Genomic DNA, 14421 nt, shown 5'->3' on the forward strand with positions numbered 1-14421 from the left:
AGGTTCTCCTCAAGGCATGTCTCAAATAATAATTGTCGAGGCATGGAGCAGACCACCATTTAGCTTTAGTTAAATCGACCCAATTTGCTGCTATGCGTGCGTTAAAGTCACCCCCAATTAAGGATTGGCTATTGGAATATTTGACTCGGCATGATACTAAATGATCTTCTAATATTTCCCATCTATCATGCAGTTCAAGGGACGAACCCCCTGGCGGGAGGTAGACATTGGAGATTAGCAGTGATACTTTCCCCCCCGACATCAGCCCGGATAAAGCATAGGGGGAGCAGTCAAAACTAATGAAAATTTGAAATGCAGCTTCAGTGAGATACCAATTACTAGACCACCTTTCGGCTGTCTTCCTTTCTGGGAGGGGCAAGCTGGAAGAGATAGAAGGTTGAATCCATTTATGACAATTTCACCCTCCTCCCAAGTTTCTTGCAATAGAATGATATGAAACGAATTGATATACGACTGGAATTCTGGGTCACATTTTTTCCTACGCCATCCAGCGATGTTCTAACAGAGGATCGATATTGGTGGTTTTTTGGGTTGTCCGGCTAACCGTCATTTAAATTCTTGTGGGGAGCTCTTATGCAGCAAGGACGCTCCCTTAAAGAAGTCCGTTATTTTCCTTTGCTGAAGGTTGACGTCCTGGTGTGGTGAGTCTTTTGCTCTGGTGCGCGCCGGTTGTGGTGAGTCTTTTGCTCTGGTGCGAGCCGGTTGTGGCACAATCAGATCGCAAGGGCCAGAATTTTGGGGGGGGCAGAAAAGAGTTAGCATCCTGGTGAGTAAAGATAATATTTGGCGTTTTTAGCTGTCGGGCCCAACTAGGCTCTGAAGAGGCTCCTGCCAAGTCCGCTGGAGACGTCCTCTTTGGGGATCTAACCGATATACTTGTGATCATTTGATTTATATGTCCTGCTGGGTCTTCAGTCCACTCTGTGTTGACTCTCGACACTATAGTGTCTTCCTCACGTAATTTTTGGATTTTTGGTGGAGAAGCCTGACTTGGAGTGGCCACTACCGTCTCAGGTGGTGGATGGTCTTCAATGTATGTTGATTCCAAGTCCGGCATGGAGGGATGCAGGGGCGACGATTTATCCAGGGGAGTGTTATCCTGAGATTCATTCTTTGATCAGTTAATCTCAGAGGGAACAGATAAGTCTATTAAAAGCAGGGATGAGTTACCAGCGTGAAGGGGAGGAGAAGAGTCTGCCTCTAGCAGTGAGACCTTCCCATCCAATCCAGATAATAATAATAATAATAATAATAATAATAATTTATTATTTATACCCCGCCCATCTGGCTGAGTTTCCCCAGCCACTCTGGGCGGCTCCCAATCAGTGTTAAAAACAGTACAGCATTACATATTAAAAACTTCCCTGAACAGGGCTGCCTTAAGATGTCTTCTGAATGTCAGGTAATTCTTTATCTCTTTGACATCTGATGGGAGGGCGTTCCACAGGTCGGGCGCCACTACCGAGAAGGCCCTCTGCCTGGTTCCCTGTAGCCTCACTTCTCGCAATGAGGGAACCGCCAGAAGGCCCTCGTCGCTGGATCTCAGTGTCCGGGCTGAATGATGGGGGTGGAGATGCTCCTTCAGGTATACAGGACCGAGGCCGTTTAGGGCTTTAAAGGTCAGCACCAACACTTTGAATCGTGCTCGGAAACGTACTGGGAGCCAGTGCAGATCTCTCAGAACCAGTGTTATGTGGTCCCGGCGGCCACTCCCAGTCACCAGTCTAGCTGCCGCATTCTGGATTAATTGCAGTTTCCGGGTCACCTTCAAAGGTAGCCCCACGTAGAGCGCATTGCAGTAGTCCAAGCGTGAGATAACCAGAGCATGCACCACTCTGGCGAGACAGTCCGCGGGGAGGTAGGGTCTTAGCCTGCGTACCAGGTGGAGCTGGTAGACAGCTGCCCTGGACACAGAGTTAACCTGCGCCTCCATGGACAGCTGTGAGTCCAAAATGACTCCCAGGCTGCGCACCTGGTCCTTCAGGGGCACAGTTACCCCATTCAGGACCAGGGAATCCTCCACACCTGCCCGCCTCCTGTCCCCCAAAAACAGTACTTCTGTCTTGTCAGGATTCAACCTCAATCTGTTAGCCGCCATCCAACCTCCAACCGCCTCCAGGCACTCACACAGGACCTTCACCGCCTTCACTGGTTCTGATTTAAAGGAGAGGCAGAGCTGGGTGTCATCTGCATACTGATGAACACCCAGTCCAAACCCCCTGATGATCTCTCCCAGCGGCTTCATATAGATGTTAAAAAGCATGGGGGAGAGGACGGAACCCTGAGGTACCCCACAAGTGAGGGCCCAAGGGTCTGAACACTCATCCCCCACCACCACTTTCTGAACATGGCCCAGGAGGAAGGAGCGGAACCACTGTATAACAGTGCCCCCAGCTGGCACTTATATGCTGGATATTGGGGGATTGTTGTTTCCACCTCCATGGGGCATGGCACCGCTAAGTTAGAGTGGGTATTATTCATAGGAACTCCGTTGCAGGCAATACTTAGGAGCTGAAGTTTAAGTGAGTCCAGCCTATTTATAATTTCTTGTTGTTCCATCGCTGGTAACTCTCCAAAGGAGGCGATAAGCTCTCTTTCCTCCTGGGGTGTCAAAGAGTTGCTAGCACAATCATAGTGTTTAGTTGTAGGAGTGGGGGTACTATGGGACTGGCCCAGATATGAGGTGTACAGCTCAGCCCTCTTTTGTGGTTCAGGGCGGGAAGGTTGTACCGTCTCCTTGATTAATCCCTCCGATAGGAAGGGTCTAATTATGGAGTCCATGAAAACTCTCGTTGGAAAAATGCCAAGACTATTCAAAAACACTTTTTGCTGAATAATAAGAGAGGGGATTTTTGCAGAGTGGAAAGCCAGCATTATTCTCTGATATCTGTTCTCGCGGACTAAGGGAAGCACAGCACAAAGATCTATTTGTGATGTCTCGAGTTTTAGAAGCCATCTGAGGTGCTCTTTAGTCCCATGTAGCGTTGCCCAACTTGGGTCCCTTTCCCGGAAGGTTAGGGAAATCTTCCTTGGATGTAGAGTCAGGGATTGGCGATTCAGTGAGGGGTTGAGATTGTATTTGCAGTTCTTCATATGATCAGTGTTTGGTGGAGCTTTCTGCCGGCACAATGGAACATCTACTGCCCCGTCTTGGGCTGTCTGAACCGGCTGGTCATCCAGTTTTTGCTGAAGGCTATGCAGCTGAGAGGATAGGCCGTCAATTCTCTTAAATATACAGTTTAGAGTTCTAATTACTAGATGGAGTTGCTCGCATCCTGAGCAGTCCGCAGATTCGGCTACCAACACCTCCTTCAGATAGGGACCATCCCCATTTGTGTTACCATTAGCGTTTCCAATTTGTAGCGTCTCAGGGGCCTCATCTTTTGATGTTATTTCAAGGGCAATTAGGGGATCGAAACGATTTTGAGTTGCTATTGAGTAGGTATATTCCTCGGGGCCTCTCCCTCCTTTAAGTGAACCCTTCCTTGATTGCTTAGGCCTCGGAGAGGATAATGCCTCATCCAAGTCTCTTGGGCGTTTTCCATGGCCCATAAATCAATTTTGCAGGGGAACCATTGTGGGCACTGTGCTGGGGAGCTCCTTAAATCCTTTAGTTTTCCTCACAAGAATACTGCCTTTCACTTATCTCTCCCAGATTAGGGAGGCGGTATTGTCGGCCATCTTCCAATGCACCCCTAGCGGCCCCCTTCCATCACAGTAGCTTTTCAAGCAGGAGCATGATGGTGTCTGAAAGCCTCTTTGCTGTTTGTTCCCTGCTTCAGTTTGAACCTCTGTAGGAAGTGTGCTTGTGCACAGAAACCTTAACCACATCTGGGAGTAATAATATCCAAGTTAGAAGGTCCAAACTGCTCCTACCTCATGGTTCCGGTTTCTTCAGAGCAGGGGACATAATTAAGTTGCTCTCCTACATTGCTGAAGTCAATGGTGGTTCTGACTATCTTGGTCTCAGTGGTGGGGCAAAGAATAATCTGTCCCTGAATGCACTCACCTTCAGAGCAGCAACAGAATAAATAACACTATCTTAGTCAGATAACCAAGGCTACATCTGTCATATTATATGTGGATTGTGATAGGGCCTCTTTTGCAAACAGTAGTGCAAAAAGTCTGTATACTGCTCTTGGGTTATGTTCTTAGATAGTATAAATGCTCTGTTTTGGGGCAGAACTAGATATTGTTGCTGAGATAATGTTTCCAATAGTCCTAAATGCTCACAAGTTGCTTAATGAAACTAACAGTTCTTACAAACATGCACAGAGCCTGTGTTGCAAAGATTGAAAAATATACGCCTGATCACAGAGGCACAAAACTATCAGTGACTTCCTCTAAAAAAGTGTTTTCTTCTCGATGTTGGTTTGGGGAAGGAGATTTTGTCTGTTTGGTCTCAGAGGAGGCCTGTCTCCATGCTAACTGCCTTCCTATTTTCAAGAAGAACAGGCTTTTACAAGATCAGTATTTCCTCATTTTGATTACCAGTTATGGGCTAATTGCACTTACTTGAACATGGTCTATTCCAGGAGTTGACTTTCCAAAGACAAATTGCATCCTTGGATGAAAACACTGAAATGTCAAATGTGGAATTCAAAAATAAAAAAATGAGGAAAAGCAAGAGGAAGAAGAAAACGAAAGACAAAGAGCCAAAAACTTATGGAGAAGATGAAACCCTGTTTTATACACCACCTGATAAAAGTCAAAAGGAGCTTGTAAGTTTTAGCTGCAACAGCTTCGGTGGCATCTTTTTGTATTTAAATTTGGAAGTGCCAAATAGAGCTTTATTAAATACAAACCCAAAAATTTGGGATCCCCTCCAAACAGATGCTAAAAATTTCTACTCATTTTTTGCAAGTCTTTCTCTTCTAGCATTTCCATGCATCAGAAATACAATGTTGCACACATAGAATCATAGAATCATAGAATCATAGAATCATAGAGTTGGAAGAGACCACAAGGGCCATCGAGTCCAACCCCCTGCCAAGCAGGAAACACCATCAGAGCACTCCTGACATATGGTTGTCAAGCCTCTGCTTAAAGACCTCCAAAGAAGGAGACTCCACCACACTCCTTGGCAGCAAATTCCACTGTCAAACAGCTCTTACTGTCAGGAAGTTCTTCCTAATGTTTAGGTGGAATCTTCTTTCTTGTAGTTTGGAACCATTGCTCCGTGTCCGCTTCTCTGGAGCAGCAGAAAATAACCTTTCTCCCTCCTCTATGTGACATCCTTTTATATATTTGAACATGGCTATCATATCACCCCTTAACCTCCTCTTCTCCAGGCTAAACATGCCCAGCTCCCTTAGCCGTTCCTCATAAGGCATCGTTTCCAGGCCTTTGACCATTTTGGTTGCCCTCCTCTGGACACGTTCCAGTTTGTCAGTGTCCTTCTTGAACTGTGGTGCCCAGAACTGGACACGGTACTCCAGGTGAGGTCTGCCCCAATCATAACAGTAATTTACAAATTAGCTAACTCTGGCACTTGCTATTTTGAGAAGGACTTATGCTGTTAACCAGCTTTTGTTTTTAGATTTCTTTAAGCGTACGTTATTCTATGCTGCTACATTAATTCATTGGGAATTGTGTAAGTAAATGGAGAGATAATCGTGTCACTTCAAATATTCACTTTGGATTTGTTTTCTGCACCCAAAGAAGGAGCTGTTAATGTCCTATCACCTACCTGTTGACACTCCTGATGATCCATTTCAAAGACAACGGTTAACAAGTGCTGCTAATGTCATCAGCAAAACCATGGGTGAGTTAAAAATAAATAAAATAAAGTTTTAAAGAGGTTGGGGGTAACTTCTTCAGTGTTTTTAAGTATTTTGTAAGAGATAATCATATCCAAATCAGTATTCCTTAAAACTTGAGAATAGTATATATTGCAAATTATGCTGAAAAACTAGGAGAGTAATTGTCTCAGGAGTGAGGGCCACTCACTGGAAAGTCCTGGCTCCCCTCCCCTCAAAATCTTCACATTTAAATAAATCATGAAAAAATGTTTACCAATTGGGGTTTGTTTTTGTTTTGCTGAGCCTTTAGCATTTATTGTCGTCATGTTTCCATATTAATTTCAACAGTCAGAAGAATACATATTAGTACTTCACTCATAATTTGGACCAAATATGGGACTCATTGCTTTCCTTAGCTTAGTTTGTGTTCATGGTTTTTGTTATGTACTGAAGTTCTCACCCTGGGCCAGCAGGGGGATACTGTAGATAGTTATGCAAATGAAGGATCGAAAGTGACGTTCAGTGATTGGATAGTTTGTATGCAAATGAAGGATCGAAAGTGACGTTCAGTGATTGGATAGTTTTAGAAAATGGCAACAGTTACATTGTTCTGGAGCTCTATATAAGCAGGCTGACTGAGCTCCTCAGTTAGTTCTGTTCCAGCTTACAAATAAAGAGCTGCTTTGGAAGAATCACTGTGTCGTCTGATATGTCTGCCCACAACTTAACAGTTTTTGTTGTTTACTTGGTTTATGATGACACTGAGATTGTAACTCCATTATGGGTATGTTTTGCAGCCTGGAATGTCAACAGTGAACTCGGTTCTGATGTTGATCTTTACTATTCCATCAGAACTCGGTTCTGATGTTGATCTTTACTATTCCATCTGAAAAACTGGCCTGCAAATTCAAATTATCTGCGTAACGGAGTAAATTATGTAAGGAAGGAACTGCAGCCCAAGACAGGAAAAGAGGTAGTAAGGAAACACCTAGCCACTTTAAATGAATTCAAATCTCCAAGGCTGGATGAGCTGCATCCAAGGGCACTAAAGGAGCTTGCGGATGTAATCTCAGAGCCTTTGTAATCTCAGACCTTTGAGAATTATTGGTGAATGGGTGAGGTCCCTGCAGACTGGAGGTGGGCAAATGTAGTCCCCATCTTCAAAAAGGGGGGGGGGGAGGATAAGATCCAGGTAACTATTGATCAGTGAGCTTGACATTGATACCAGGAAAGGTCCTAGAACAGATAATTCACCCGTTGGTCTGTGAGCACTTAGAAAAGGATGCTGTGATTACTAAGACCCAACATGGGTTTCTCAAAAATAAAGTATGCTAGATGAATCTCTTTTCTTTATTTGATGGAGTTACAAGCTTGGTGGATCAGGGGAATGCTGTGGACATGTATATCTTGGTTTCAGTAAGTCTCTTGACAAAGTCCCCCATGACATTCTTGCAAGGAAGCTGATAAAATGTGGACTGAATGAGGTAACTACCTTTATGTCAGAGGCATGACTTTTGCCCAGATTTATTGTGCAGTGTAGTCTGGAGTTTTTCCAGTGCTTTCTGGGGTTCATCTGTTCAGGGTCGCTCTTTTACAGTGTGCAAAGTTTCTTGCACATAACTGTGTGTTCATACAGTCTGCTGCTGCATGTTAGGATTTGTGGGCTGATCTAGTGTGTCCCACGGACGCGGGTGGCGCTGTGGGTAAAACCTCAGTGCCTAGGACTTGCCGATCGCATGGTCGGCGGTTCAAATCCCCGCGGCGGGGTGAGCTCCCGTCTTTTGGTCCCAGCTCCTGCCCATCTAGCAGTTCGAAAGCACCCCTAAGTGCAAGTAGATAAATAGGTACCGCTTTATAGCGGGAAGGTAAACGGCGTTTCCGTGTGCTGTGCTGGTGCTGGCTCTCCAGAGCAGCTTCGTCATGCTGGCCACGTGACCTGGAAGTGTCTCCGGACAGCGCTGGCCCCCAGCCTCTTAAGTGAGATGGGCGCACAACGCAGAGTCGGACACGACTGGCCCGTACGGGCAGAGGTACCTTTATGTTTACCTTACCTAGTGTGTCCCAAACTGGTATTAGAAGTCCAACAGAACAGCACTATGTCAACTCAGTCACAAGTTCTGTTGAATTCAGTGACTGTCTTAGGTATGCAGGGTTTGGATTGTTGCAGAGTGAAAAGAAAGAAGAGAAGAGAAAAAGATTGAAAGAGTGGCTTATGTAGGACAAGGGATTTGAGGGAACCTGTGCAGATCCTTTTCAAGTCTACCCAAGAAGATATGGTCCCCCGCTTTAATCAATGGATTGACAGCACTTGAATGGATTGCTTATAGACTCAGACTTTGTTTGGATAAATACGTATTTTCATATATGTAGTAGGACAATAATATTACATATCTGTATAATAATGTATGGAAGTGTACATTTAGTGTGCTATATCTTTTTTCTTATTGCACTTTTAATTTATTTTTCATTTGCACTTTTTCTCTTTTCTCTATTTTGTACAACTGACATTTTCTTAATATATTTTTTTTAAGTCAGAGGGGTGTGTGTGTGTGTGTGTGTGTGTAAAGAATTACCTATGTTTTACCTGAAATTGTTCTCATTTCATAACTCACTGTGCCTGTAATTATGTTCCTTTTGTTGTTTAGAATGGGAAGAATCAAAACTGGAATTCCCTCCATGCTTGAAAACTGCTGCCCATAAATATCTCATCTGGCAATGTTGTCCACTCTGGTTGCAAATAAAGAAAATGGTGAAGAAAGTAATGATAAACCCTTTTGCTGAACTATTTATTACTCTGTGTATTATAGTGAATACTGTTTTAATGACATTCGAAAGAGTTCCAGAAACAAAGAACATGGTTTCCACAGGAAACAAAGTAAGTGAAGCCAAATCCTTATTAAGCTACATGCCAAGAATCACCTTTTTATTGTTTTACTGTTGGAGAATTTTGGAGTGCCTTTGAACTGAAATTTGTGCCTAGAAATTACGTTTTGTGCGTACCTAAAAAGATGTGTTCATACAAACCCTTTCTTCTCTAGTGGGTACTAGGACACCATCAAGTGGGATAGCGTTTCACCTGTTGCTTGAGGCAAGAATGACCGCTCCCCACTTAAAACGGGGGGCGCCTTTTGCGTGGATGCGTGCAGCCCTGGATCTGGAGTGGCCCCATCAGCATAGGCTTTGCCTTCCCTCAGGTGGGATACCTGGAGGTCCCCGCCTACCCCAGTGAGTTGCCCAATCCCACCTGGGGGAAGCGTTGCCAGGGAAACCAGGCCAGGTAAGGGGAGGCATTACCTGCCCACACAATAGAGGGTGGATCTTAATTGTTAATCCTCACTTGGCTCCAGAGCAATTATCAGCTCACAGGAAGCTCTCTCTTACCCTCTTCCTTGGAATGTCAGCTGAAATATCAGTTCATTTTCCTGCCTCACTTGAAGCAATTTTATATTTCCCTTGTGCTCTATTCTGGCCTGTTATTTCACTCATTGTTGTTATTATTATTATCTGTCAGCTCTGTCTGTGCTTGTAGGTTAGAGTTTCTGTGCGAATCTCATAGTAAGATTGAGAGAGTTAAATTCTGCCCCAGCCCTGCAGACCATCATGTACTTTGATGTGTGTGTCCTTTTCCCTTCATACCTTTTCACCCTTAATTAGTTACATTTGTGATCAGACACTCTTTCCCATGTTAATGGTTTTCTGGTGCTGGTTGGGGCTAATGGAAGTTGGAGTCCAGTATCATCTGGAGGGCCACAGATTAGCCACCCCTTCCCTAAAGGCATAGCTTGAATTTAACATATGAGATGTTTATTGTGTTCTGACATAATTTCTCTTGCAGGTTTTCACTGCCATTTTTACAGCTGAAATGATCCTCAAAATAATTGCTCTTGATCCCTACTACTATTTTCAAGAGGCTTGGAATATTTTTGACTGCCTTTTGGCTATTTTAGGTATAATAAGCTTGGTCACGAGGCGTCCCCTATCAATTTTCAGAATGGTAATGATGACTCTCCTGTTATAGTCACTTTAAATCTTCCACATTAAATCTATGAAATCTAGGGCTTACTTTCCTTGACACATTTATTTATTTATTTATTTATTTATTTATTTATTTATTTATTTATTTAATAGTGAGTATATGTGGCAAAATCAGTAATTTCAATAAATTATGAGCAGTTGACAATCAAACTGAGGAAACACTTAGAATCTAGGGTTGTCATGAAATCTCTGAGATGCTTTAAAATACATTTTTAACTGTTCAAGAGAAAATAAAATAGTAAATTATATTGGTCACACCCCCTACTAGACATTTATATAACATGATTTCTCCCAAAGAATCATGGGAATAGTAGTTTATAATTCCCAGCATTTTACCAAACTACAGTTCCCATGATACTTTGGGAGAAATCATATGCTTTAAATGCCTTGTATAGATATGACCATTGGAATTTAAATTGCATTTTCAGCTTCGTTTATAATACTGTGTGACAATGAATCCTAAGACAGCATTTTATTTTAATGAAATAAGAATAGAACAGGAGCACAATCATAGACACACCCTTTTAAGGGTTTTCTTTTGAATACAGGATTGTCATGAAATAAGTCTATTTCATTAGAGATGTGTTCTGTGAAACAGAGTGCATGCTTGAATGCATCTTACTTTAGAGGAAGACATTTGCATGTTGAAGCAAACTTCCATCCTCCTTCTCTGGACCAGGAACTGCAAATTCAATGCATATTAGATGCATATTCAAATTCAGGTTTCATCTATCTGCACTACATTATTTTTGAATGGTTGCACATCACAAAGTGTATTTATAGCTTCCTTTTGATGCAAATATGCTTAATTACATACAAATCATGCTGGTAGAACAATTTATCTGTTTTTAATAATACTGGAAAATCAAGACTTAACTTTCTCCTTTTTTTGCTGCTATTCTCTCCCTATCCCCTGCCCCCACCCTACAGCTGAGAATTTTCAAATTGTCCAAGTTTTGGCCAGCATTAAATAAGCTCATGAAAATAATGTGGAAATCAGTGGGCCCACTAAGCAACCTCACACTTGTTCTGATTTTTACCGTATTCATTTTTGCTGTGGTTGGCAAGCAGGGCTTTAGCCAAAGTTACAAAACATTTCGAGAAACATGTGAGAACGAAACGCAAATCTGTAACAGTGACAGTACTGATGCCACCCATAAATGTAGATTACGATGGCATATGGAAGACTTCTTACATTCATTCCTTGTTATATTCCGAATTCTCTGTGGAGAATGGATCGAAACGATGTGGGGCTGTATGAAAGCTGCTGGGGAAGGATGGTGCATTTTTCTGTTCATGCTGGTCCTGCTTTTAGGAAACCTAGTGGTAAGTTTTCAAAGAATTTCCTTATTCTATGGGACATATTTAAAATTATTTCTTCAGTAGGATTGTTTTCAAGAACGTTCGACACAATTTAGCTACATCAGGCAGTGGTAAAACCACTCCTTCCCTGGATTTAGAAAACCTAATTAACTTCTGACCAGGTGCTAATCTCCCTTTCCTGAACAAGGTTCTGGAGCGAGTGGTCGTAGACCAGATCTTGACGCTTTGGGAAGAAACGAATTTTCTGGATCCATTTCAATCAGGGTTTAGGCCCGGTTTGGGCACAGAAACTGCTTTGGTCACCCTGTATGATAACCTCTGTCACAAGAGAGACAAAGCATACTGTCAGAGCTGCCTCCAGGTCCCAGCTCACAGAGGACCAACGCTAGGCTGTAGTTATGTACAAAAGTCTTTATTGAGGTTCAGTTTCCATTTTAAAGCCGCAGCGCGCAGCTCCACGTCTCGACCTTAGACCGGCGAAGTCCCGTCTGAGTCTCCGCCCCTTCCACACCAGTTTAAGACTCTCGCCTTGCTCCACCTCTTCCTAAGTTCCTTTCTCCTCTGGGCCCTCCTGCCCGCTAGGGTTTCATCCTTCCTGGACTCCTCTGACGCTGACCCTGATGATTCTTCCCCCTCCTTCCGGCGGGCTTTAGGACCTGGTTCCCTACCTTCTGTGCCGCTCGCCTGTACATTTGAACTTGGCGCGCGCGCCCAGCCTGCAACTTTCCTCTTGACCGTTCCCTCGCTCTCCGATGGAGGCGTGGCCACCCCTGACTCCTCTTCTCTCGCTGGTGGTGAATATGTGGGCTCTGATACCTGGGACTCCTCCCCCCCACTACGCTCTGGTGGGGAAGCTGGTCCTGATTTCCAACTGCTGCTCTGGGAGTCCCCGCTGGCCCCTTGTTTCTGGGGTGTCCCCCTTGGGTCCCCCCTTGCCCTGCCCATCGGCGCCCCCTTCTGTGAATCTTCCGATTCGCTGGAGAGGCTCACGGAATCTATTGGGCTGCTGTCATCCTCTCCTACGCTGCCCTCGGATTGCTCCCCCTCGCTCTCCATCTCCTCTCCTCCCTGCGCTCCCGCTGAGTCCCTGACACATACATATCCCTGTTAATTCTTCTTGACCTCTCAGTGACTTTCAATACAACTGACCATGATATCCTTCTGGAGCAACTGTCCAAACTAGCGGTGGGTGGCACCGTTTTGCAGTGGTTCTGGTCCAACTTGGGTAGACATTTCCAAATAGTATTGTTTGGGAGTGTTCTTCAGCCTTGTGGAGCCTTCAATGTGGGGTTCTTCAGCATTCAATTTTAACCCCTATGCTGTTTAGTATCTACATGAAACCACTGAGTGGAGTTATCCAGAGGTTTGGAGTATGTTGTCAGCAATATGCTGATGACACACAGCTCTACTTTTCCTTTACATCTGCAGATGAGGTAGTGGATGTGCTGGACTGCCTCAGCAATGGATTAGATGAGAGCCAACAAACTGAAGCTCTGTTAGAGGGTGGCTCCCTAGACACTCATTTTCCTGTTCAGGAGATCAGCTGATAGCAATGCCATTAAAAACACAAAGAGGGTCAAGTACTGGGCAATTAAAAACAATTCACTGTACAGATGTTGTTGGTCTTTCCCCCAGCTGAGAAGGGAACAGAAACAGAAGACTTGAGAGGGGGAGATTGGCATGGGTAACAGGGGACGTGATGTCACCACAGGAAAAAATATGTCATTTTAAAATAGAGGTTTGGGAGCTGAGATTTTGGGAGGGAGAAGGGAGGGGCCAGAACTCCATGCAGCATTGGCTGAAGGAAGCTGCATGGGAGCATGATTGGCTGTTGCTTTGAACCCAAGCTTGCTGAAGCTATGGGAGAAGGAATGGGAGGTACTCCCTCTGTTGGATATTCACTATTTGATGGACTGATCCAACACCCTCTACCAAAACTCAGGTTGCAAATGTGTGTGAAATAAACCATATTTCATAAAGACATGACAATCTCCCCTGTGCCTCATTCCCAAGGAACACAAACCCTGGTTAAGTGCCAAAACCCCTGGAATCCTCCTACCGCTCAGCAGAGATTGGAGTGGCCTGTACAATACTGAACGAATGGGAAGTCCTTTTTCTCTGGGGAAAACAGGAAGCAGTCGAAATGTGTTACTTTCCAAAATACCCTTTTCCACTCTCATTGTTTGCTTCATCTGGTTACTTTTCATTCAGGTCCTCAACCTCTTTATCGCTTTACTCCTGAGTTCCTTTAGTAGCAGTGATTCAGAAACTGAGGTAGATGAAGAGCAAGCTAAGCCTCATGTGATCCTTGCTCACAGGGGGTTGCAATTTGTCAAACATCTGCTGTGGGACCGCTGTTGCAATGCCCTTGTGCAAAAGCTGAAGAAAGCAAGAACCAAGACCAAGGAGGTGACCATCCCAAAGGACGGTGCCACTGAGCCAAGGAAAGGGGTCCAGGAAAACTATGCTAGTGGTAAACGTTTGGAGAAGCTGCCGGTGGATCATTTTATGACAGACTTTAATACATTTGTCAGTGCTCCCCTTGCTGAAATGGAGACTTTTGGTGAGGAAGAAATTGATTGCAGCAAAGAGGTAAGAAACAGGCCCCACAAATGAACATTTCTGGTAGACAGCTGGTATAGATAAGCCTAGCCAAGAGGCTATGGTGAATAAATCATTCCAAGTATACACCATTACTATATGCTTCCATTATGGCTGATCCATGTTACATATATTGGAATATTATACATTATTAAGTTTGTAAATGTATTTGTTAACTGATGAACCAGATTCCATTTCTGTTTTTTACGAAGGCTTTGAAAACTAGTAGTCTAGCTTCTTGTGTGCAGTGTTAGGAACAAAATATATTTACTTTCATACTTTTCCCTAGGAGAACAACTTGCAAAAGAGAAGAGAGAAATTCAAAAGGTCAAGACAAATGCTGTCTTCTGATATTTCCGAAAGTAGCAATGTTTGGTCTTTGAATGTTCCCAAGGTAAAGCAAAGGAAAATGATCATTATAGCTCTATTGCTTGCTGAGAGTGGCATTTTGCATTTCCAGGAAAGTGGTATATTCTACTTTTTTTTTTTTTTAGTGTATTCCACTTTTATATTGTGGAAGTATTTTTGCTTCTCTCCCTGAAAAACAAAGGACACCTACCGTAGTTTGGGGGTAGGTCCTTTCTCTGAGGCTGGGAAAGCAGTCTTCATTTCTATGTCTATAGAAGGATGCTTGATCATCCTGTATTTGGGTTGGTGGGTAGTAGAAGAGCTCACCATATTTTATAAGCTCTTGGCAAAA

At 43.8% G+C, this 14421-nt stretch overlaps 1 protein-coding gene across 2 annotated transcripts in view; it reads left to right on the forward strand.

The window, feature by feature from the left end:
- Positions 1-14421, forward strand: part of LOC307227166 (sodium channel protein type 5 subunit alpha-like) — a 52656-nt gene that overhangs the window by 19908 nt on the left and 18327 nt on the right. For both annotated transcript variants that reach the window (XM_079996359.1, XM_079996360.1), the window contains 7 exons: positions 4557-4742; positions 5683-5785; positions 8408-8637; positions 9598-9756; positions 10728-11123; positions 13332-13712; positions 14011-14115. In XM_079996359.1, coding sequence (XP_079852485.1) covers positions 4557-4742; positions 5683-5785; positions 8408-8637; positions 9598-9756; positions 10728-11123; positions 13332-13712; positions 14011-14115 — 1560 coding nt within the window. The remainder of the gene's footprint in view (positions 1-4556; positions 4743-5682; positions 5786-8407; positions 8638-9597; positions 9757-10727; positions 11124-13331; positions 13713-14010; positions 14116-14421) is intronic.

This window comes from Podarcis cretensis, assembly GCF_951804945.1.
Source record: "Podarcis cretensis genome assembly, chromosome: 12".
In the NCBI taxonomy this organism is placed as follows: Eukaryota; Metazoa; Chordata; class Lepidosauria; order Squamata; family Lacertidae; genus Podarcis; species Podarcis cretensis.